Raw genomic sequence first — 25838 nt, forward strand, 5'->3', positions numbered from 1 at the left:
ACAGGACTGGAATACAGTAAGCCCATGTACTCAGTGCATGGTAATGGAATGCCCACCTGCCCAATTATAGCATCAAGGAGAAGAAATGATGTCATGCTACAGATATAGGGACTCACAAAGATCCCGAGTGTAAGGCGAGGCACATCAATTACTATGGGAGAATACAGAAAAGGCCTGCTTTCCATGTAGCCGCCATAATGCTTGTGGCCAGCCTTTGCATGTGGGTACTCAGGCAAATGCAAGTGCCCCTTGATCTTTCTAGACACCGTTCCCAGTACCTCATCAACAACGTCCACGATATCAGGAGTGCCTACCCAATATTCACATTTACTGTTCAGTCACTGGTAGTGTGTGGAAACAGATAAGAACTGTGAGCAACCATGCACACACTACTCATTGCCAGTTTGCCAACATCAGGACTGTGGACCTGGTTCTCATAAGAGCCCAGGGGGACGGCTGATTTGTTTTCAGTCTTTTCAATATCATCTGTCCATAAAACTAGACTCCAGAAGAGCCTACCCTTTGCCCTTAGCTTATCCTCCAGTTTCACACATGCTGTACTGGCTTATAATAGTTCAGTGGTTCTTCTTCCACAGGCATCAAAGGCAATCAGCATCTGGCACCCACACCTCTCCCTTGACCCTCAGGAGGCTTACATATGCATGCTCTGGGCTACATGAGAGTGATTCCTACCCTTTGGCTTCATGCACACTAGCAGCCATGACATGAGAGACAGAAATTAAATCTCAAAAGTTAAGTTAAATCCCAAAGCTACCATAAGGCTTTTCTCTTATACCACCTCTTTTTCCACCTGACTACCTATCAGGTCCAATGTTTTATAGCTCAAGAGAAGAGTGGAGATTTGAACTCTTGGCCTCAGTGCCTATCAACCACAGCTAAGACCATGGAGCCAATGGATTGATGTGGCAGCAAATGTTAAGTGGTCATCTCACTCAAGAAGATCTATTTCCAGGGTGAAACCAAGAAAGGACCCAGAGAAGTATGCAAGGAAACTCACTTCTTCCTCTTCTATCCCAGTCAGGTCCCAGAAGTAGCCCAGTCGCATCTGCAATCTCTTCCAGTTTTCAAGAAACATGGTAGCTTAAAAAGAGAGAAAAAGTTCTATTAATTTTAAAGGGAAGATTTTGAGTACACTTTAGGTTCCCCAATGGAGGTGAAGGATAAACATACTGATTTCAAATTTAGGGACTCTCTTTAAAGCACTTATTCCCTTCCTTCTACTTCTAGCTGGAACTGATCAAAACATTCCACATCCCTGACTGTTCACTCCATATATTTAAAGGGAGATACACATGCACACATGCTTGCGTGCTCCTTTCCCACTTCTAGATTATGGGGAGAGGGTAAACACAGACCTCAAGACATGAAGGAGGGAGGGAAGGATGAAGAAAATAAGACTGGAAGGGTCTGTAGTCTTTCTTGACAAGCCTCATCTTGCCTCCACACACATTCTTTCTTCCTGCACCTTCCTCAGCTGGCTCTCACTCTCCATCTTTCCTTCCGTCCCCAGCACCCCTTCCCTTCTCTGGGCCCCACTCATCCCAACCTGAGGTCATGTAACAGTCTCCTAACTGACCCCAGTCTCAGCCTTCTGAGCCACCCTGCATGTGGCTCATGGAGCAATCTCCCCTAAGTGACGTTCACCCATTCCTCCATTTGTTCGGCAAGTAGCTGCTGTGCCCCTCCCACACCTGCATGCCGGTTGGTCTGCCTGCTCCAGCCACGGCCCCTTAAAGGGATAGCCCAACACACACCCATGGGCTTGTGATACCAGGACTGAACACCTAACACCTGCTGATGGAGCAAGCCGGTTCTCTCTTTTGATAACTGAAACTAAGAGACACGAAGAGAAGCAGACATAGGACGAGCCATGCAGCACCTGAACAGAGGAAGGGCCATGGTTTCCGGTAGCTCCTCCAGCTCCAGTTCCCCAGACACCTGGCTGCCTGTCATTACCTGCATCCATGAGCTTGCTTCTTGCTTTCTTACAACAAATCTCTTGTTATCTGAGCAAGCTTGAACCAATTTCCAGTCTTGCAAAAAGAACCAGGCCTGACTAAGGTCATCTGTAACATATACAACACTGTTCTAGACATCATGAGGGAGATCAGGGGAAACTAACGTGGATTTGCTCTCAAACTGTTTACAGTCTATGGGGAGAGACTGTCAATAACTAAAATACAAGGCATGGAGTGAGCAGGGCCTAAAGAACAGCACAGATAAGAGCTGTGGACATGCAGCAGAGGGAGCGCTAGCTGCCAGAGAAACCATCTGAGTGGAGTCGAAAACAATGGCATTTGGGCTGTGAAGAAGGGGTGGGGAGAGGGCAGATGCCCACTCTCCCCCATCTAAACTTTCAATGGCTCCTTATTGCCTAGTTCTTCTCTCTGGATGGGGGGATCCTGTATATGCGGCCCAACCCATCTGTCTGAATCCATTCCCTCGGTTTGTCAACACACAACCTCACACTTGCACTGCTGCTAAGGTCACCTCCTTGTTGCCCTCCTCGTCCCCAACTCATGCACACTGTCCCGCTCTCCTATGGTGCCCTCCACTGTCTACCCTCATCCTCTGCTGAACCACTCAAGCCCCACCTCGTCCATAGGATCAGGCTTGGGACACCCTCTCCTCCACACTCCTAATTGTCCTTTAGGTCTGGTGCCCTGGACAAAAAGGAAAGTGACACTCCCTGAGGCCACCCCCTCACCTGGACACCAAGCATGGGAAGAGCGTGGGCGCCTGTTGCTGCACCATGCAGAGCAGTGCAGTAAAACAGGGCCATAAATTTCCTCAGCTCTTAGCTGCCTGTCTACCAAGGGCACAGCACAGAACTAAGGAGAACACCTACAGACCAGCTGAATGTGCAGTTGCTAAAGGCTATGTTTGTTTTACTTGTCACCTACATTACAGTGCATGGGTTCATGCAGTTTCTCCTGTGGATTTGAGGCTTCTTAATGTCAGTGCATCGTGACCTCCCAACCCTGGCATCAGCCTGGGGATGCCCTGAGAACAAGGTGGAGAGGAGGGCGTCCCTCCTTTTCCTACGCTCTTCTCAGCGCCTGAGGAGGGCTCTGCATACAGTGGGACTCAGAGTGCTTCCTGACTGCCATCTCTATGAAGCAGACAAGTCTGACCATGTGAACAGAGGAGAGGGGCAAAGAAGTCACCGCAGAGGAGCCATGAGGACAAGGGAGGACTGTCATAACGACGAAGAGTGGCTCACGGCTCCTGGTGTGTATTACACGCCAGGGACTATGTTAAGTGCTCCACACATATCTCATTCACTTCTCACGGGAACACTACAGGGTAAGTATCCCTTCACCCACCTCACAGATGAGCATAATGAGGCCTAAAGGTTAAGAGCCTTGCTCCAGGTATACAGCACCTTAGTTAAGAGTGCTGACTTTGGGGCACCTGGGTGGCTCAGTCAGTTGAGCATCAGTGAGTTCAAGCCCCCCATCGGACTCCCTGCTGTCACTCACCAACCCCCCCCGCCCCCCGCCAAGCCTGCTTTGGATCCTCTGTCTCCCCCTCTCTCTGCCCCTCCCCTGGCTGTGCTCGCTTTCTCAAAAATAAATAAAACTTAAGAACAAAACAAAAAACAAAACAAAACAGAGTGCTGACTTTTGTGACCAGGAGCCAGATCCACACTGTCTGGCCATGGACCCTCAGCTGGTAAGGGGCAGAACTGAGACACACACATCTAGGACTGCCTGGCTCCTAAGACAATGTCCTTAACTTCTATTCAGAACAGAGTTCAGAAACCCTGTCCCGTTACTTCCCTTTTCAATAGAGCTTCACTCACTTTCCAAAGTTCCCTGGAGTCTGAAGCTGGACGACAGAGGAACCAGGACCTGGGCCTGAAGACTCCCACAGACCCTGCCAGACTAGCACCTTCCACGCAGCCCTGGCTCAGCAGCCCCCACTCCTGCTCCACTGACAGAGAATCTCTCTGCAAAGTGCCACTTCTCCCCAGCCTTCCTCCTGGCAGGTTGGGCCCCAGCCCAGGCCCACCCAGCACAGCATCACTGATCATAATAATCATGGTAATGAGAGGCAGTACTATCATTTTTAATTGTAATTTGCAGGCAATTGTGCCCAGCGGCTCTTGGCTGCTGCAACCAAATACACAATCACATAAAACACAGCAAGGCTGTTAAAAAACACAACCGAACCCCACGCTATGCCAGGAAGCTCTGACGCATCCCACCCTTCCTGCTTTCCCCGCACGGCCACAGGAGGGGGAGGGAGAGGAGCGGGGGTGGGGGTGGGGGGCAGTAAATTATGGCAGATCCCGGGGGGGGGGGGGGGCGGTGAGAGGCATCTGTTAATTACAGCTATTGAGGAAAGAGGAGAGGTAGTTGTTGGGGCTTGAGAGTGGGAAAGTACAACTGAAAACCAAGTTTGTCTACAACAAGGGATTACGGACCCTAGGAAAAGTCTGTAAGGGATCATGGGTCTGGCGTTATTAAGCTTTAGCTATTCAGTCATGGGCATCTCTTAAGACAAATTGGTGGGAATTAGGACTGTAATATATCAAAAACTAAATATGTGTTTCAGGTTCCAAATGAGTTCCAGTGAATTTGGGGGTAGTTATGAGATGCCATGCTTGACAAGGAGCCACAGAGCTGCAGCCCAAGATGCCCCAGGCAACAAGCTTCAGCTCTAGCCAGTTCTACTGAACCCCTCCTGTGAACCATTCCAGGGCCAAATGGTACTAAGTGCCACTTCCTCCTACTCCCTGTCCCTACTTCTGTGGGCTGACTACTGCCCATGTGCTCCTGGGTACTGGCTATTCCACCTGAGAACAGAAAATAGAGTGTCCCCTGGAAATGTTTCTTGGTGACCTAGTAATATGGCGGTCTTTCGAGTCTGGTTCTATCTCCACCCAAGTAGAGGTCCCTACAGGGAACAGAGAACGCTTGTGTTCAGTACTCCCAACACTACTGACAACAGACCTCTCCCTGTCTCCTCTTCACACTTTTGGGAATGTGTGACTCATGGTCCCATCCTGGCATGTCCTTCAGGCGCCATGGAGTCAGAGATAATCAAGTATCCTCTGCAGAAGGATCATGGCTCTGCCGCTCTGTGATCCAATGGGGAAGCTAAGGGCTTGTGTATCCAACAATGAGGAAAAAGGAAAAGTCAGGTAGCTACTCAAGATGGACTGAAATGTGTTGACTCTGTTCCTTGTATGATACACGTGGGTGTGTCTTCTTGGAAATGTCCAGTTACCACAGGGTTATTATTCCAGGTTATTCCATTCCAGTTTGTGAAGAGAAGTGTGTGTGTGTGTGTGTGTGTGTGTGTGTGTATGTGTGTGTGTGTGTGGTCAGATGGCTATGGCCCAGAGAAAGTTTATTACCCTAATACTCTGGGGGTAAGGGAGGAGAAGGAAAATGATGAAACTATCTGTTCTTTACAAATCCCTTTGGTGGAAATACTGACAATACTTCTCTGGCATTAAGTAAAATCTCTAACATCTACACTCATGGTATCCTGGAAATTGCACTGAACCTGGAGTCAGGAGACCAGGTTTAGGCCCATCTTGACCACCAGCTACCTTGGTGACCATGGCAGTCACCCCACCACTCTGAGTGTTATACTGAATATCTATGACTTTACATATCTTAGTAGATAAACCTGGAGCACCTTACAGGTGTGCTAGGGGTTTTCAAACATGCATTGGTTCAAATTCTGAATAGATCATATGTGAGATTAAAACAAGATTAACATCCTATATGCTTTTAAAATATATATAAAGCCATGGAGGGTACTCCTAGGTCTATTCACATGTATAAGAGAGAAAGCTACTGTCCCTAAAATACTTATTGAGGTATAAGTATTAAATACTAAAGGACATAAATCAAAGGGTACGGGCTTCAGAGCATGGTCACTGTAACCACTTAAAGATATCACCAATATAAGCAAGGCTCATGGTGACCACTTACCCCACAGAGCCATGAAGATGGAGAAGAAGACGGTGGCAGGGTTGTCAAACAGGTGGCTCGCCTTTGCTGTGCCACAGGCTGAGCTGAGGTTCCAGTAATCACAGGACTTGTCACACAGGGGACACATGGTGAAGGCATTCTGCTGGTCACACATCTCTTTGCTGCAGTTGAGAGAGGCTGCTGGGTCAAGTGGAAGTCAAGGAGGACCCACCCCAAGCAAATCACCCTGAAAACATCTCCCACTTCCAAATCCATGGCTAAACTTATCAACTCCATAGGTGAGGTGTGTTAGAGATGCTGGAATTGGATTCTTTGCCATGAGAGTTTTACTTCTGCATTTTGTCAAAGAAACGGATGGGCCACTTCTGAGGTGCGGATCCTCCTGTCACTAGGAGTGTCCTAATTTGTGAGCATCTGTCAGAGATGTTGTACACTGAGTGATGCCTTATAAAGTCCCCTCAAAATGTGCTGCATCTATGAGGTTGGTGTGGAGCACCGATGACTCTGAATCCATCACCTGCCTGAAGTCCAATTCCACCACCATCATATCAAGCCCAGGTTGTCTTCTTAAACCCTGATGGCTTCCCCAAACAGGTGTGGGACTGGTCATGGGGAGAAGCAAACCAAGAGTCTGGCTGGATCAACACAAGCTCTTCTTTCTAAAGAAGAAGCCACGGGAAGAAGAATGGAGTCAGAGCTGGGTTGGAAGTCTCTTTCTAAGTGCATCAGCTGCACGCCCATTTGTAGAATGGGGATTAATACCCTCAGCATAATAAGAATGATCAAAACTGTGAAATGGGGGATGCCTCAGTCAGTTAACATCCAACTCTTGATGTCGGCTCTGTTCATGATCTCGTGGTTCGTGAGTTCAAGCCCCACATCAGGCTCTGCACTGTGTCAGCATGGAGCCTGCTTGGGATTCTTTCTCCCTTTCTCTCTGCCCCTGCCCCACTTGTTCTCTCTCTCCCTCTCTCTCTTTCTCTCTCTCTCTCTTAAAATAAATAAACTTAAAAAATTATTTTTAAAAAAAACATGAAATGGGATTAGGGAGAATGCAAGAATAAGGTAAATTCTTCCAAAGTCTAGATTCTATGATACTTGTAGAGAGAAACACGAGTCAAATAACCATTGGTTATATTCTAAGCTATCCATTCTATTTAATGGACTAATGAATATAGTTGAAATTCCATTCACTCTTTAGGTGATTAGCTAGATCCAATAAATTCAGGCTCATATGAATGCTTGCAAATAAGAACCAAAGAACTACCAGCCCTAATTGGCTTCCCCAGTGTCCTTCCACACTACATATTGGTAGGAAAATGAATGAACTCATCACTCTGGTGTGTAATATTTCCCCAGGGGGAATGGGTAGATGGTTAAACTCATTGTTTGGGGGAAAAGGGTGGAGAACTCGAGATTTCATGAAAATGAAGCATTGGCTGTTCTCAGAGAGCAGCTGGAAACACAGTCTTAGCGAGGTAGGAGGTACTACACTAAAAACCACAGCTGTGTTTCCTCTGGAAAGAGGCAGCAGAGGGCACTATAGAGTATGGCTGACAAGAGGGAGGCCATTGCCACAGTGAGCTGGCTGGCATCCTGTGTGCTAAATCAAGTGCTTAGATGAAACCTGGAAGTCAGGGGATGCCTGGATCCAGCTCCCTTCCGTGAAGAAGTTGAAGGATTTCCCTGAGGGCTGTCACAGTCTGTCAAGTCCCAGCTTTCAGGCTTGTTTTTAATGAGCCATTAAGCCCACAACAAGGAAAGGCCTTCTGTGTGAGAGAATGGAAACTCTAAGTCTCTGAATAAATCCTCATTCCTCCATTGACTCGCTGTGAAGCTGTCCATTGGCAAGTGTCAATAGGAGTGAGTCACTCACATAGGCAATATTAAATAATATCTTAATAGTAAGTTTAGCCATGCAGGTTTTACTTGGGCACATTCTGTTTTTTTTTTAAGTTTTCTTTTTTTGTAATGTTTGTTTACTTTTGAGAGAGAGACAGAGACAGAGACAGAGTGGGAGCAGGGGAAGGGCAGAGAGAGGAGACATAGAATCCGAAGCAGGCTCCAGGCTCTGAGCTGTCAGCACGGTGCCCGACATGGGGCTCAAACTCACAAGCCATGAGATCATGACCTGAGCCGAAGTCAGACACTTAACTGACTGAGTCACCCAGATACCCCACACTTGGGTAAATTCTTATTGGTAACTGGAGAGCAAGGTTTATTCTAAGTCTTCTGGGTCAGACAAGTGTCCGCTGTATCACTGAGAAGTTGTTATTTTCAGAGATGAGACTACCCTCTTAGAAAACAGATTCACACAGAAAACTGTTAGTCTGTATAAATTATAGTAAAGAGCTGTGCTTTTAAGCCATGTTTGAGAACATATAAGTTCCTCAGTGCTGTCCTTAAGTATGTGTGTCAGGGACGTCACTTTGTTGTTTGGGATTTTTTTTTTTTTTTTTTTTTATACATAGACTTGGGGGAGGGATAATCCTGTCAACCCAATTCTAACCAAACCCGGTCAATGCTTTAAAAAAAAACGTCAGGAATGAACACAGTGTCAGCAACTTGCTTGGTGCAAAGCACTTTGAAACTTAAGTGCTGTGTCACTAATCATTTGTACAAAATGGCAGCCATTGTAACATGGAGACTTCTCAAATCATTTACATTTGAAGTCAGAATGCTTTATAGGTATTGGGTTGTTTTGTTTGTCTGTTGGATGCAAGCAATTTGAACAGAATTCTGGAGAAATTCTGCCTTAGGAGGATATTAAAATGACTTCGTATTCTCTCAGAGAAGCCGTCTCTCTAGACAAACTGAAAAGACAACTAGAAAGATGAGGGAAGCTCACTAGAACTGAAATCACATCTGGGTTATTCACCAGCTGCATAATCCACAGATTTCTTGTTAGATGCATATGTGGCTATAACTCATATTTCTTCAATCTATCATTTTCTCTAGAAAGCATAAAAGGGCTGATAAATGGTCTGGCAATCAGCTGAACCAGGACCCCAAGGTGAGTGGTGTTCTTAATCAGTAGTAACTCATTGCTCACAAATTAGGTGATACAGGGCTGTGCTAGCATGAAGGGAAGAGGTGCAATACGGCATTTATTCAAGAAATTCAGACACAACATTGCTATTAAGGACTCAGACCTAAAGTAACCATTTTTTTTCAACATGGTTTAGATCAATCAGATTTTTTTTTTTAAATGTCCCAGTCTTTCCTACGCATGTAAGCAAATGCCTAATAAATGGAATCAATCCCTTGGTTAGTAAAGTACTATAGACAAGTCATGTACATATGGAACCATTTATTACTCATAAGTGATATTTGTATCTCACATATCAAAGTTGTGGGTGATAAAAGGTACCATTCAAAGTTCCACATAATGTAAATTTTCTGCTTTTGATATTATACTATAGTTACATGAGACATAACCAGTGGGGGGAACAGGATGAAGGATACAGTGTGTCCTTTGTACTATCTTCCTATTAATCTATAATGTTTTCAAAATAAAACATTTTTTAAATGATACATAGATAATAAATTCCAGGCTTAATGTCAAAATACTCTAAAGTAATCCCAGGAATTACTTCTGCAAGTTTTTAATCATGCTTAGGAGTAGCTGACAGACACAGATCCCAGAAGAGTATGAATTTGTTTAGATTCAGTATTGGGACTTAAAGACTATCCTTTTGTTGATTGAGAGTGGTATTTCATGAGTTTTCATCAAGCCCAAAGAGCTTGGATTTCTGATGGATACACAATTATGATTAAAGAGCAGTTCTTTTAAAAAATTCTTCATAATTTGTTATCATTTACATCTTCCTTATTTATCACACCCCACCTTAAGTATGCAAAACCAATAACCAAAATTTCAATTTTATAACAGTCAATTTCAAACTTTTGGACTGTGACCTACAGTTTAAAAAAAAATCTTTTAATCAGATTCCAGTATACAAATACATACTCTCTCCCCTATAAACATACTTAGATAACTAAATAAAATTTCATAAAACAATATCTATACTTCCTTCTTATGATGAATACTAATATTATATTTCACTCTACTCTATCCTGTCTTTTTCTGGTTCACTTAAAACATAGCCATTCAACTGATTCTTTAATCCACTAGTGGGTTGTTATACATAGTTTCTGAAACATTACACACTCTTACAGGTAATAAGATACACCTGCAGTGATAACAATGATCTTTTACATGACTATACACCTGCATATATACAAGCACATGTGTATAGATATATATTTTTCAGCATGTGTAGACCATGATAATTTCCAGCTAAAATGGTCACTGTCTCATGTATTCCCAGATGGGCAACCAGGGCAAAGGTTCTAAAACCCAACATTAACCAGGACGCTGATGCCCACCCCCCTTCTCCTACACTGGCATCGGCTCTCTATGCACAGTATGGAGTTTGGATCAATCTGAGGCCCAGCTCTCTAGGGATCAAACTCAGTAAAGGGAAACATGGGAGCCATGTTTCCTGAGAAAGCACCAGGCAAGGCCAGCTGAAGCTACTTGGCTACCAAGGAAGATATAAGCCCTCTGGGGGACTTCACATCTTAGCGGAAAAAGTAAAGATGGGAGCAGGAGGCAGCAGAGGTCAAACTGCAACCCTGACAATTATTAGTTGTTGAAGTTGGGCAAGTTAGGTGACCATACTTAGCATCAGATGAAAATAATAACAGTTTACAACCATTGATCTCTACAGGATCAAAAAAACTAATACATGAAAACCACCCAGCACCATGCCTGGCACAAGGTAGGCATCTAGTAAGTATCCATTCTCCCCTTGTGCTCCATGGCCTGAAGAAAGCAGAACCTCTGCTATGTATCTCGTGTGACAAAGGTCCCAGAACTCCGAGTCAAGAACGCCAGACAGTTGGTCCTGGAGTTTTACACACAAAAATATCCAAACCCTTGTCTCTTATCTCAAGGTATTTTGCTTTATTCTAACCACGGGCAATGCCTATTCCAGCTTCTCTAGTTTCCAAGACCATTCCTATAGACAGACATGGTGGAAAGAAGAGCTACCTGGTTCCTGCCATTGGTGAAACCTTTTCCTCAAAGGAGCACAGCTCTTGGCCCTTCCTCCAGAATGGCCACTACTTCCTCCAACTACAGTTGACACCCACAGTCTGCACGGTGTCCTCATCTACCTGGCTACTGAGGGAACATCCTGCTGGTACAGCGTGATCCCGGCCCACAGCCACGATTGGTGGCCCAGGGCCCTCCGCCTAACCCAAAGTGAGCCAACAGGCCTTTTTCATTCAGGACCAATCAAGTAGAAAGCTCTAAGTTGTAACACCCATGAGCTATTAGTAGGACTGTCTACATCCAATGGAGAAAATCTATAGTGAAACAAATATGAGAAAGAACCAGAGACAGGAGATAAACAGGGAGTCCCTATTTCCATTGTCTCTTAGGCTAGCCACATGCCTGCCACTAGGTTCCCCCGACACACCCCAGAACCCTTATGATAAATTCGTTTTGTTGTTGTTGTGCTTTTTTTTTTTTTTTGCTTCAGCTAGTTCATGTTGCACGTCTATCACTTGCAACTGAAAAAGTATTAAAATACACTAACCCACTAACTATGCTTCGCTTTTCAAGGACAGTGCTGCAGATGGCAAGAGATTTAAATTTGAAATATAAGTGTCTCTCTTGTCGCTTGTACTTTATTTCCACAGACGTTGACCCTTTCAACAACTATTTATTAATATTCTACTATGTGCCAAACATTGTCTCCTTGAATCCTCACAACAACATCATGAGGTACGAGTTATTACCACCATTTACAGCCAAGGGAAGGAAGACTCAAGGAGTGAACTACCCAGTCCTACAGCTAATACGTAATGCTGTCCATCCTAAAGGATGCTATTTTTAAGTGCTTATATTCTTTGTAGTCTCTCTTTTCACCAGAAGGACCAGCCTTTATTCTATCTTTGGCTTTCCAAGAGCCTCACCATGGGGCCTATCACCTGCAGTTTCCAACTTCCTGAACCAGAGGCTGCGCCCTCCTTTCCAGAACTGCCTGCTTCCATGGTCAGCCTCACAGTGTTTGACCATATAAACATGCAATCGCCACCCAACACCGCTCAACATCTCCTGACTTGGGTCTTTATAGAAAACCAGAGAAAAGAATAAGTCATGAAGTTGAGGGGGAAACGCATTTCTCAGGCATGACTTTTTTTCATCAGGTATAATTCATTTGCCCATATCAGACTTAGGCCCTGGAGAAAAGCTTAAGTAGGAGAGAAAGGGAGCCACCCCAGCACAGCTCTGAAGCCATTCCCAGACTCTGTAGTTCCCAGATCTGTCTCTGGAGGGAAGTTGCATGTGCGGTAAGGGGAGGAGAGAATAGAGGGTAAGGGCTTTGGAAAGAAGCGTGTGAAATGTACTCGCAACTGGGATGAATCGCCAAACTACTGCCATGTGGGAACTGAGCCCTCTTCTTTAAAACCGTCTCACCTGGGAATATCTTCTTCGATTGTTGCACATCCATAAAGAAACACGATCACCCCGATTACAGAAGATGGGATGAGGAATGATGTATATAATCCCAGCCAGGCAAAATACAGTCCAATTTTTTCTCCAAAATACTTTCTGTAAAAGAAAGAAAATCGCAACACATAGTAAGAACACCATATACATTCCACATTTCTGTTTGTTCTAAACCTGACAATGGGTTGGCATAAAGGAAAAGAGATAGAAGTTAGATAGCGAAACAGGGACCCCGGTACAAAGATCAGCGGGTCTCTTCTGATATGAATTACGTTCCCTTGGAATCACACACACACACACACGCACACACACACACACACACACACACACACACACACCTGCCCTGGCTATTCCTGTGCCATAGCTACAGGAAGGAATCCAGCCCTAACAGCAAGCTGAGAATATGCCATAAGTTTTGGCATCTTTTTTTTTTTAATTTTTTTTTCAACGTTTATTTATTTTTGGGACAGAGAGAGACAGAGCATGAACAGGGGAGGGGCAGAGAGAGAGCGAGACACAGAATCGGAAACAGGCTCCAGGCTCTGAGCCATCAGCCCAGAGCCCGACGCGGGGCTCGAACTCACGGACCGCGAGATCGTGACCTGGCTGAAGTCGGACGCTTAACCAACTGCGCCACCCAGGCGCCCCATAAGTTTTGGCATCTTTACCAGACAAACATGAAGGACACATCATCATCTCATAAGTACTACAACCCACAAAAAAACCACACCTTTTCATAACTTGCTTATATGAACAAAACACACAAAGTATATAGTTGGGCATGTATACTTGTGTACACAAACCATAAAACCCATAGAAAAAGGACTAGATGCATTTTGGTAAAATATTAGCAGTGGTTTCTTTAGCTGACAGGATGATGGGTGGCTTTTTATTTATTTTTCATCATTCTGCATTTAAAAAAATTTTTTTTAACATTTATTCATTTTTTGAGAGACAGAGCATGAGTGGAGGAGGGGCAGAGAGAGACAGGGCGACACAGAATCCAAAGCAGGCTCCAGGCTCCGAGCTGTCAGCACAGAGCCCAATGTGGGGCTCGAACCCACAAACTGTGAGATCATGACCTGAGCCGAAGTCTGACGCTTAACCGACTGAGCCACCCAGGCACCCCTTATCATTCCGCATTTTTAAACTACTTTGTTAATGAATTATTTTCATGTAAAAAATCCTTTTAAAGAGAAAATTAACCAGCCATTATCTTTTTGATCCCCATTCAGGAATGTAGTAAATTATCACACCAAGTCTCTAAAAAGGGATTTTTTTTCCTTTAAACAAATGTTGGTTATGGATACCTGATGAGAAAACTACAAGTAGATTTTACTTCTTGAGAGCCTCTGACATAAAACTCAGGAGGGACAAGGGAGGGCAGCCCAGTCTTTGATGTGAGAACGAAAGAACAACAGAGAACAGAATCTATTTCTCTACTACCAGAGGTGCTGACTGCGAGGAAATAGGGCTTCCTTCCACCCTAATGGCAAGAGAAATCTGGATAATCTGTGACATCAAACTTCCCTTGAAGTTTCCATCAGGGAGTGGAAGCTGCAAGGTAATTGTGTGAACTGAATTGAAAAAACAAAAGCAAAAACAACAATGACAAGCCCCTCCCAGGAAAGATGGGACATGTGAACACTTTCAGATTTGGCAGGGCATGGGAAGAAAAGGCAGACACCATAAAAATGGGCACAAACAAATAGGTATAATTTTTTTAACCTTAAAGGTTGAGTATAGGTTAGCATGACATGTTAGAAAAAATGGCAGCTCTAGACACAAGAGGGCTTTGCGCTCACTCATAAGATCCTAGCCAAGGACCGCCACTCGGTACTCAGGACGACAGTAACGGGCAAGGTCAGAAACTGGACAGGGCCTCCTTAGTTGCAGAGAGGCATGAAAGCACACCATCTCCCAGGACCATCTCTTATTCAAATCACTGAGTGGCAAGGATCAGCAGTCTGCAGTGAGGGAGGGGCAGGAGAGAGACCCCTCTGTGGCAAAGGACTGCTGACAGCTGACGGTGGAAAGGGGACAATGGGGACAAACTGTCAGCACTTCCAGGGCCCACGTGAAGCACATGGTAATAGCATCCCACTGCTGAAGGAATGTGAAGCCTGTCGTATGCTACAGATGACTCTCACAACAACAAAATCCAAGCCATGCCCAACCTCTGACTAGGTTGACTCTGCTCCCCTCATGACAGAAGAGGTATAAGCCCATTTCAGTTTTTCTTATTTCTTTTAGGTTTATTTATTTTTTTTGAGAGGGAAATAGAGAGACAGAGAGCACGCAAGAGCACACAGGCGGGGGAAGAGCAGAGAGAGTGAAGGAGAGTCCCAAGCAAGTCTCCATGCTGTCACCACAGAGTCCGACATGGGGCTAGATCTCACAAACCATGAGATCATGACCTGAACTGAAATCAGGAGTCAGCTGTTTAACCGACTAAGCAACCCAGGTGCCCCAAGTCCATTTCTAGGTGTAAATACCACTTACCTCAGTTTCTATGTCCTTTCATACACAATGTTCAGAAAATTCAATAAAAAAAAAATCCTGAGTTACATAAAAAATTAAACACTCACTGTCAAGAAATTAGGAAATCAACAAAACCAAAGTTACTCTAGATGCCAGAATTATTAGGGACTTTAAAGTAATTATAATTCATTTTTTAAGGAAGAATCTAATGCAAAAGATAGGCAACATGCATGAGAAAATTGGAAACTCCCATAGAGAGACGAAAATACAAAAATGCAAAATGGAATTGCTAGAGGGAAAAAAAAGCAATAATGGATATCAGATATGAGAAACATCTTTATTAGAGTGCCTTAGCAGGAGACTAAACACAGCTTAGGAAAAAATGAATAATTCTGAATATAAGTCAACAAATATTATCCAAACTAAGACACAAAGAGAAAGAAAAGAGGAAAAATATAGCAATCAAGAGCCATAAGATAATATCCTAGGGTCTATCATATGCAACTGAAGTCCCAGAAAGAGAAAGAGAAAGAGACAGAAGAAACACTTGAATGGATTATGGCCAAAAAATTTTTCCAAAATTAATCGAAAACAATAAAACACAGATCCAAGAACTCCAGAGAACCCCAAGCAGAATAAATATAAAAACAAAAACAGACACCCACATAGCTAGACAATATCATAATCAAACTTCTGAAAAACAAAGATAGAAAATCTTTAATTAAGCTGGGGTGAGGGTGAGGGTGAGGTGGGGAGGGTATTATATGCAAAGGAACAAAGATAAGATTTACAGTCAATTTCTTGGCAGAAACTATGCAAGCCAGAAGAATAGTGTCAACCTTAAAATATGGAAATTAAAAAAAAACAGTCAAAGCAGAATACAGAATATTATGTGACATAGTGCTTCCATGGGGGATAAAACTAGTTCTTTGGAAGCCAAAACTATCTTAGGTAGCTTTCAGGTGGTTTTTAGGTCTCCAAAGGGCCACAGTACATAAACAGATACATAGTATATACATGGTATTAAAATTTCATGTAGCAATAATGGAATAAAGGCAGAGAAACACTGATATCAAGCAAAAATAGTGATAATGTCTTATGGAGTTTATAACGTATGTAGGAATAGGAAAATAATAGCACAAAAGACAGGAGAGAAGAAACCAAGATATACTGTTGGAAGGCCCATACCCCGTGTTTGAAAGGGTATAATATTATTACTTTTTAAAAATTTATTGTCAAGTTAGCTAACATACAGTGTACACAGTGTGCTCCTAGTTTTGGGGGTAGATACCCGTGATTCATCACTTCTATACAACACCTAGTGCTCATCCCAACAAGTGCCCTCCTCAATGACTATCGCCTGTTCCCCCCACCGCCATCAACCCTCAGTTTGTTCTCTGCATTCAAGAGTCTCTTATGGTTTGCATCCCTCTATGTTTGAAACTATTTTTTCCCCTTCCCTTCCCCCATGGTCTTCCGTTACGTTTCTGAAGTTCCACATATGAGTGAAAACATGTGAGATCTGTCTTTCTCTGACTAACTTATGTCACTTAGCATAATATCTTCCAGTTCCATCCACTTTGCCACAATGGCAGGATTTCATTCTTTCTCATTGTCAAGTAATATTCCATTGTATATATAAACCACATCTTTTTTTTCAATATATGAAATTTATTGTCCAAATGGTTTCCATACAACACCCAGTGCTCATCCCAAAAGGTGCCCTCCTCAATACCCATCACCCACCCTCCCCTCCCTCCCACCCCCCATCAACCCTCAGTTTGTTCTCAGTTTTTAACAGTCTCTTATGCTTTGGCTCTCTCCCACTCTAACCTCTTTTTTTTTTCCTTCCCCTCCCCCATGGGTTTCTGTTAAGTTTCTCAGGATCCACCTAAGAATGAAAACATATGGTATCTGTCTTTCTCTGTATGGCTTATTTCACTTAGCATCACACTCTCCAGTTCCATCCACGTTGCTACAAAGGGCCATATTTCGTTCTTTCTCATTGCCCTGTAGTACTCCATTGTGTATATAAACCACAATTTCTTTATCCATTCATCAGTTGATGGACATTTAGGCTCTTTCCATAATTTGGCTATTGTTGAGAGTGCTGCTATAAACATTGAGGTACAAGTGCCCCTATGCATCAGTACTCTTGTATCCCTTGGGTAAATTCTTAGCAGTGCTATTGCTGGGTCATAGGGTAGGTCTACTTTTAATTTTCTGAGGAACCTCCAAACTGCTTTCCAGAGTGGCTGCACCAATTTGCATTCCCACCAACAGTGCAAAAGGGTTCCCGCTTCTCCACATCCTCTCCAGCATCTATAGTCTCCTGATTTGTTCATTTTGGCCACTCTGACTGGCGTGAGGTGATATCTGAGTGTGGTTTTGATTTGTATTTCCCTGATAAGGAGCGACGTTGAGCATCTTTTCATGTGCCTGTTGGCCATCCAGATGTCTTCTTTAGAGAAGTGTCTATTCATGTTTTCTGCCCATTTCTTCACTGGGTTATTTGTTTTTCGGGTGTGGAGTTTGGTGAGCTCTTTATAGATTTTGGATACTAGCCCTTTGTCCGATATGTCATTTGCAAATATCTTTTCCCATTCCATTGGTTGCCTTTTAGTTTTGTTGGTTGTTTCCTTTGCTGTGCAGGAGCTTTTTATCTTCATAAGGTCCCAGTAATTCATTTTTGCTTTTAATTCCCTTGCCTTTGGGGATGTGCCGAGTAAGAGATTGCTACGGCTGAGGTCAAAGAGGTCTTTTCCGGCTTTCTCCTCTAGGGTTTTGATGATAAACCACATCTTCTTTCTCCATTCATCAATTGATGGACATTTGGGCTCTTTCCATAATTTGGCTATTGTTGATAGTGCTGCTATAAACATTGGGGTACATATGCCCCTATGAATCAGCACTCCTGTATCCTTTGATAAATTCCTAATAGCACTATTGCTGGGTTGTAGGGTAGCTCTATTTTTAATTTTTTGAGGAACCTCCACACTGTTTTCCAGAGTGACTACACCAGTTTGCATTCCCTCCAACAGTGCAAGAGGGTTCCCATTTGTCCACATCCTCACCAACATCTGTTGTTTCCTGAGTTGTTAATTTTAGCTACAAAGCTGTAATCATCAAGACAGTACAGTACTGGCACAAGAACAGACACATAGATCAATGTAATAGAATAGAGAACCCAGAATTGGATCCACAAATGTATGGCCAACTAATCTTTGACAAAGCAGGAAAGAGTATGCAATGGAAAAAAGACGGTCTCTTTAGCAAATGGTGCTGGGAGAACTGGAGAGCAACATGCAGAAGAATGAAACTGGATCACTTTCTTATGCCATACACAAAAATAAACTCAAAATGGATGAAAAACCTAAATGTGAGACAGGAAACCATCAAAACCGTAAAGGAGAAAACAGGCAACAACTTCTTTCACCTCAGCCACAGCAATTTCTTGCTCAACACATCTCTAAAGGCAAGGGAAATAAAAGCAAACTGAACTACTGGGACTTCATCAAGATAAAAAGCTTCTGTACTACAAAGGAAACAATTAACAAAATTAAAAGGCAACTGACGGAATGGGAGAAGATATTTGCAAATGACATATCAGATAAAGGGTTGGTATCTAAAATCCATAAAGAACTTAGCAAACTCAACACCCAAAAATCAAATAATCCAGTAAAGAAATGGGCAGAATACATGAATAGACACTTTTCCAAAGAAGACATCCAGATGCCAACAGACACATGAAAAGATGCTCAACATCACTCATCATCAGTGAAATGGTATAATATTATTTTAAGGTAGAATGTGATAAATTAAAGATGTTTTCTGGTAAACCCTGGAGAAACCACTAAATTTTTAGGATAGGTATAATTAATAGGCCAAAATGGGAGATGAAATGAAATCATAAAATATATTCATTTGCAAAGAAGGCATGAAAAGAGGAAAAACAGAAATAAACTACAGACAAAACAAATAAAAAACAAAGATGGTAAGATGGTAATTTTAAAATATAGATACATTAATAACACTAAATATAAATGTATAAGAAACCTACTTTAATTATAAAGGCATATATAGAAGAAAAAGTAAATGAAAAAAGACATACCATGCAAACATGAATCAAAAGGAAGCTGGGACACATAAAGAAGACTTCAGAAAAAAGAACATTACTTGGGATAAAGAGGGGCATCAATTAATGATAATGTGGTCAATTCATTAAGAAGGCCTAATAATCCTAAATGCATACAGTAAAATGCATACATCAGCTGCATATATCAAAATACATACAATAAAAACCAATAGAACTAAAAGGATGAGTCAACAAATTTTCAAGTATAAATTGGAGATGTTAACACTTCTCTCTCAAGTAATGGAGAGAAAACTAGACATAAAATCAGTAAGAATATATATGTCACTACACACTAACTTGACTTGACAGTCCACTAAGCAGCAGAAAATACATTCGTTTCAATAAACATTCACCAAGATAGTCCATATTCTGAGTCATAAGGCTAATCCAACAAACTTAAAAGGATTGAAGTAATGAAAATTTTATTCCCTGACCACAATTAAGTTAAACTTTTCAGTTGATTTTTGTCAACAGCAGCAAGATATCTGAAAATAACCACAAATACTTGGAAATTAAACAGCACCCTTCTAAATAACCCAAAGAAGGGACAAAGAAGAAATAAAGGGAATTAGAAGGTATTTTCAATTGAGTGAAAAGGAAAACACAACATATCAAAAATTGTGGGACGCTGTTACAGAAATACTTCACAATTTATAGCAATTAATACTTGTATTAACATAAGAAATCTCTGAATCAAAATCATCTAAGCTTGAACTTCAACTAGAAAAAGAAGAACAAATTCAATCCAAAGCAAGAAGAAGAAAATAAATAATAAAGCAGGGACCAGAGGTCAGTGAGGAAGAAAGCAGAAAATCAATAGAGAAAGTCAATGAAACCAAAAGCTGGTTGTTTGACAGGACCCATAAAAGTGATAAATGTTCAGTCAGACTAATCAAGAAGGTGAAAGATAAAACACAAATTACCAACATGGGGAATGAAAGAAGGGACATCACTACAGATCCTATTTTCCATGACCATGTGATACTGTTAGCTGCCTCCTCATGGGTGTGCTCATCTTGCCTTCCCCTCCACTTCACACTGCCCACCTCTGGAAGAAGAGCGAGGAACAGAGAAGGCAGGAGGCACATAACACATAACAAACACAAACTGCCCTAGTGCTCTTGTCTTGATTGTTTGTATGGCCCCACTTTAAATTCTCACAATATCTTTTCCAGGTGAGAAAACTAAAACTCTCTGGATAGACAGACTTGTCCAAGGTCACATGGCTAGTGCAGAGCAAAGCAAGAGCTTGATCCCTTGTCATCTGACCCCTCCATGTCCATTGCTCTTGCCAGGATAACAACAGATGCCATAGTGACTGAAATTTATTGAGGACTGATTGTTTGCCAAGCTCTGTTCTAAGAGATTCTAAATAATGTCTTATTTTTCAGTCCTCACAACTCTATGAGGTAGTATGCTATTACCCACCAGTTACAGATGAAGACACTGATATAAAAAAAGATTAGCTACATGCGACTAAAAGATTACTCCATGGCTAGTAAGAAAGCAGAGACAAGATTCAAATCCAGTGGGGCTAACTTGAGATTCTAGCTCTTCACCTCCATAGTATACTGACTTCCAGGAAGGACTTAGAGAAGGAAAGGAAATGGTTGGGCAAGGGGACACACCCAGAGAAAACTTGCTGAGTTGGAGAAGGACAATATATAGCTACTTATCCATCCCCCTCCCTTGCCATGTTCTCACTTTTTTTTTCCAGCTCTGAAGCCAGACCACCACAGCATCCCATCTGAAGCATATTCAGAGACATAAGATTTCCCCAACCACTCTCTTAACCCATATAATCTACAAATCTCTTCTCCTGTTGTTTCCCAAACTTATGCTTAAGAAGCTGATGTGATAAATTAAACCTTACTGGGGTACTTCATCACTTCTTCCAGGAAAGGAATTACATTTCAAGCTTTATGGAAACACAATACCTTCACCCCTTAAAGGAAGGGGTAGGGTATTTTGAGGGGCTCTTCTAACTGTTCTACCTAAGCAATTTACTCCTCTTTTTACCATAAAAACACTGCTGGTCAGAGAGGTGGACAGGAAGCCTGAATACAGAGCCTAGATGCCTGGAAAAGGAAGGTGGGAAGGTCAAAAAGTATTAAGGTAAGAACAGATGGAAGAAAAAAGGGAAAAAAAATCAATTATGTCATTTAAGGAAAACAGTTTAGTAGAGTCAAAGCTTCAGATGCCTTCAGAAGCCAGGCAGGAAGCATAAATGTTTGATGCAGACCAGGCATGACCAATCATAGCATCTCCAGTGGAACACTAGAGGGCTTAGGTCTGTCTTCAGGGACCAGTAACTACTCAGCTCCAGCAGTCCAGGGTGACGTGTGAGAAAATGGGACCTGAATTGCCAGAACCTAGATTTTTCAAGAAAAGCTGGGAATCTGCATTTCTCCTAATTTTTCAATGTTGGCAACTAACTCAACTGGAAAAAAATGTGCGAGTCAAACAAAAATATTCAAGGACTGGACAATATCTATGGGATTATCATCTGGTGCCCCCTCTGGTAGAGCAGAGATCCCAGAGCAGGGGCTTGGAGTGGGGAGAGCTGGGCATGAGTGTGCCTTCTTCTGCTTCCTAATTTGGGAAAGTCTTCCACTTCTCTAAGCTTAATTTTCTTTCCATTTAAAATACGTTAGTGTGAAAATGAAATGAGTAAGGTATAGGAAGACATGGTGAGCAAGTAATAAATGCTGGAGGACACAGGAACCAAGTAATAAATGTTACCTATTGTTGATGATGTTATTCTAAAAGTCCACGTGGTCTACTACATTAAAATGAAAAACTTCTCTTCATCAATGGTACTATTAAGCAAGTAAAGAGACAGGCCAAGGAATAGGGAAACAAAATATTTGTATACATTTATACGACAATAGACTTGTATCCGGAATACATAAAGAATAGATCAATATGAATTAGGAATCCAATAGAAAAATGAGAAAAAGACTTGAAGGAACATTTCATTAAAAAGATACCTAACTGACCAATAAACATGAAAAGGTACTCAACTTCCCTAATGATCAGATTATTGGGGAAATGAAAATGAAATCACAATGCAATATCTCTACCCAGTAAAGAGAATGGTAAAAATGAAAAAGAGGGGAAATACCAAGTTTTGGCCAAATGTAGAGAAACCAAAATGCTCACGCAGTGCAGGTGGGATATACACAGGTGGATCCACTTGGGAAAACTGCTTGGCAGCACTTACTACAGCGGGGCATGGGCATCCCCAGTGATGCAGTAACTCTTCTAAGTATATGCTCAACAGAAGTGCAAACATGTGCACTGAGAGACCCATACAAGACTCACTATTTATAATAGCCCCAAGCTGGAAACCACCCTAATGCCTATAAGGAATAAAAATGGATAAATATGTTGTGATATACTTGCACAATGGAATATTATGCTGCAGTGAGAATGAACACATTACAAAGAACATGCAACCATATGGATAAATGTCATCAGACAACAGTGAACAAAAGAGGCCACATACTGAAGAATATATATACTTTATTATTCTATTTATATAAAGTTGAAAAACAAAATAACGGTGCTAGAAGTCCATATAGTAGTGTAATCGTATTTTTCTTTGATCTGGGTACTGGTTGTATGGGTGGGTTCAGTTTGCAAAAATTCAACAAATTATATTTATTATATATGCACACCTTTCTATAGGTATATTATACTTTGATTTTAAAATGGTTTCATTTTTTTATTTTATTTTAATTTTTTTTTAACATTTATTCCTTTTTGAGAGACAGAGAGAGACAGAGTGCAAGTGGGGGTAGGGGCAGAGAGAGAGGGAGACACAGAATCCAAAGCAGGCTCCAGGATCCGAGCTGTCAGCATGGAGCCTGATGCGGGGCTCGAACCCACAGACCGTGAGATCATGACCTGAGCTGAAGTCGGAGGCTTAACCAACTGAGCCACCCAGGCGACCCTAAAAATGGTTTAATTTTTTATTTTTTTATTAATGTTTTTATCTGAGTGTAGTTGATACCCAATGTTACATTAGTTCCAAGCATATAACATAGTGATTCAACAAGTTAAAACATGCTATGCTCACCAAAGTGCAGCTACCCTCTATTGCCACACCATGCTATTACAATACCATTGGCTATATTTCTTATGCTGTGCCTTTTATACCTGTGAATTATTCATTCCATAACTGGAAGTCTGTACTTCCCATTCCCCTTCACCCATTCTACCCATGCTCCCCTCTGGCAACCATCAGTTCATTCTCTTTGTTTATTCATTTTGTTTTGTTTTGTTTTGTTTTGTTTTTAGATTCCACATATGGGTGAAATCATATGGCATTTGTCTTTCTTGGTCTGACTTATTTTCCTTAGCACAGTACCCTTTAGGTCCATCCATGTTGTTGCAAATGGCAAAATCTCATGCTTTTCAGTGGCTGTGTAATGTTCCATTATATATAATACCATATCTTCCTATCCATTCACATCTATCAATGGACTCTTAGGTTGCTTCCATATCTTGGCTATTGTAAATAATGCTGCAAAAACACAGGGGTGCATGTATCTTTTTGAAAGAGTATTTTCATTTTCTTTGGGTAATTACCTAGTAATGGAGTTACTGGATCATTTGGTATTTCTATTATTAATTTTTTCAGGAACCTCCATAGTGTTTTCCACAGTGGCTGCACTAGTTTGCATTCCAACCAACAGTACATGAGGATTCCTTTTTCTCCACATCTTTGCAACAACACTTATTTCTTGTCTTTTTGATTGTAGCCATTCTGACAGGTGTGAGGTGGTATCTCATAGTGGTTTTGATTTGTATTTCCCTGATGATTAATGCTGCTGAGCATCTTTTTATGTGTCTGTTGGCCATCTGTATATCTTCTTTGGAAAAATGTCTATTCAGGCCCTCTGCCCATTTTTTAATCGGGTATTTATTTTTTTGGTGTTGTCTTTGGTCTTTATACATTTTGGATACTAACCCTTTATCAGATGTGTCATTGGCAAATACCTTCTCTAGTTGTCGACTGTTTCCTTCACTTTGCAAAACCTTTTTATTTTTATGTAGTTCCAATAGTTTATTTTTGTTTTTGTTTCCCTTGTCTTAGGAAACATATTTAGAAAAATGTTGCTATGGACAATGTCAGAGAAATTACTGCCCGTTCTCTCTTCTAGGATTTTTATGGTTGCAGGTCTCACATTTAGGTCTTTTATGCATTTTGAGTTTATGTATGGTGTTAGAAAGTGGTCTAGTTTCATTCTTTCCAGTTTTCCCAGCACCATTTATTGAAGAGACTCTTTTCCTCATTGTATATTCTTGCCTCCTTTTTCATAGATTAACTGACCATATAATCACTGGTCTATTTCTGGGCTCTCTATTCTGTTCAAGTGATCTATGTGTCTATTTTTGTGTCTGTACCATGTTGTTTTAGTTACTACAGCTTTGTAGTATATATTGAGATCTGGAGTTATGATACCTCCAGCTTTGTTTTCTTTCTCAAGACCAAAAGGATCATTCACCAAAATCAAATGGAATTTATTCCAAGGATGCAAGGATGGTTCAATATTTGCAAATCAATCAACATGAATCATCACATCAACAAAATGAAGGATAAAAATCCTATGATCATCTCAGTAGATGCAGAAAAAGAATCTGACAAAATATCAACATTAATTCATGATAAAAACTCTCAACAAAGTAGGGTTAGAGGGAACCTACCTCAACATAATAAAGACCATATATGAAAAATCCACAGCTAACATCTTAATAGAAAAAAAACAGAGCTTTTCCTCTAAGATGAGGAAGAAGATAAGGATGTTCATCATAATCTCTTTTATTAAACACAGTACTGGAAGTCCTCACCACACCCATCAGACAAGAAAAAGAAATCAGAGGTACACATATGGGTAAACAAGTTGTTAACCTGTCACTATTTGCAGATGACATGATACTATATAGAGAAAACCCTAAAGACTCTACCAAAAAATCTACTAGAAATAATAAGTGAATTCAGTAAAGTTTCAGGATACTAAATTAATACCCAGAAATTAGTAGCACTTTTATACACTAATAACAAAGTAGCAGAAACAGAAATTAAGAAAACAATTCCATTTACAATTATACCCAAAAAAATAAAATACCCAAACATAAACTTAACCAAAGAGGTAAAAGACCAGTACTCCAAAAACTATACAACACTGATTAAAGAAACTGGAAGAAGATGTCACAAATAGGAAGATATTACATGCTCATGGACTGGATGAATTAATATTGTTAAAATGTCCATATTACCCAAAGCAATCTACAGATTGGAAGCAATCCCTATAAAAATACCAACAGCATTTTTCACAAAACTAGAACAAATAATACTAAAGTTTGTATGGAACCACAAAAGACCCCAAATAGCCAAAGCAATCTGAAAATGGTTTTAAAAAGACACCACATGTCCTATAATCTGCAGGCCAACAGATTCCCTGAAGATCATTTTGTCCATTCTCTTGCCTTCAAGCCAGACAGCATTTAATCCACATCTGGTGTATGTATCATTCAGGCCCAGTCTATCACCAGACCTGAACAGGGAGTTCTCACCTTAGTGAAGCAAAAAGGCCAGGCTAACAAAGACAAGGCTTCCAGAACCAGGCTGCCAGCCCTGAAATGCAAGGTCGGCATTCGGCGGGGCAGCCCAAGGCAGTGATGGGGTTGAATGCTGCTTGTGTCATTCCCAAGCGATCGG

General features: G+C 41.6%; 1 protein-coding gene across 4 annotated transcripts in view; it reads right to left on the bottom strand.

Moving 5' to 3' along the window:
• Positions 1–25838, bottom strand: part of ANO2 (anoctamin 2) — a 339542-nt gene that overhangs the window by 150509 nt on the left and 163195 nt on the right. For all 4 annotated transcript variants that reach the window (XM_043564318.1, XM_043564316.1, XM_043564317.1 and 1 more), the window contains 3 exons: positions 12463–12597; positions 5973–6133; positions 1019–1101 (listed from right to left, as the gene is read on the bottom strand). In XM_043564318.1, coding sequence (XP_043420253.1) covers positions 1019–1101; positions 5973–6133; positions 12463–12597 — 379 coding nt within the window. The remainder of the gene's footprint in view (positions 1–1018; positions 1102–5972; positions 6134–12462; positions 12598–25838) is intronic.

The sequence above is a fragment of the Prionailurus bengalensis genome, chromosome B4 (genome assembly GCF_016509475.1).
Source record: "Prionailurus bengalensis isolate Pbe53 chromosome B4, Fcat_Pben_1.1_paternal_pri, whole genome shotgun sequence".
Classification (NCBI taxonomy): Eukaryota; Metazoa; Chordata; class Mammalia; order Carnivora; family Felidae; genus Prionailurus; species Prionailurus bengalensis.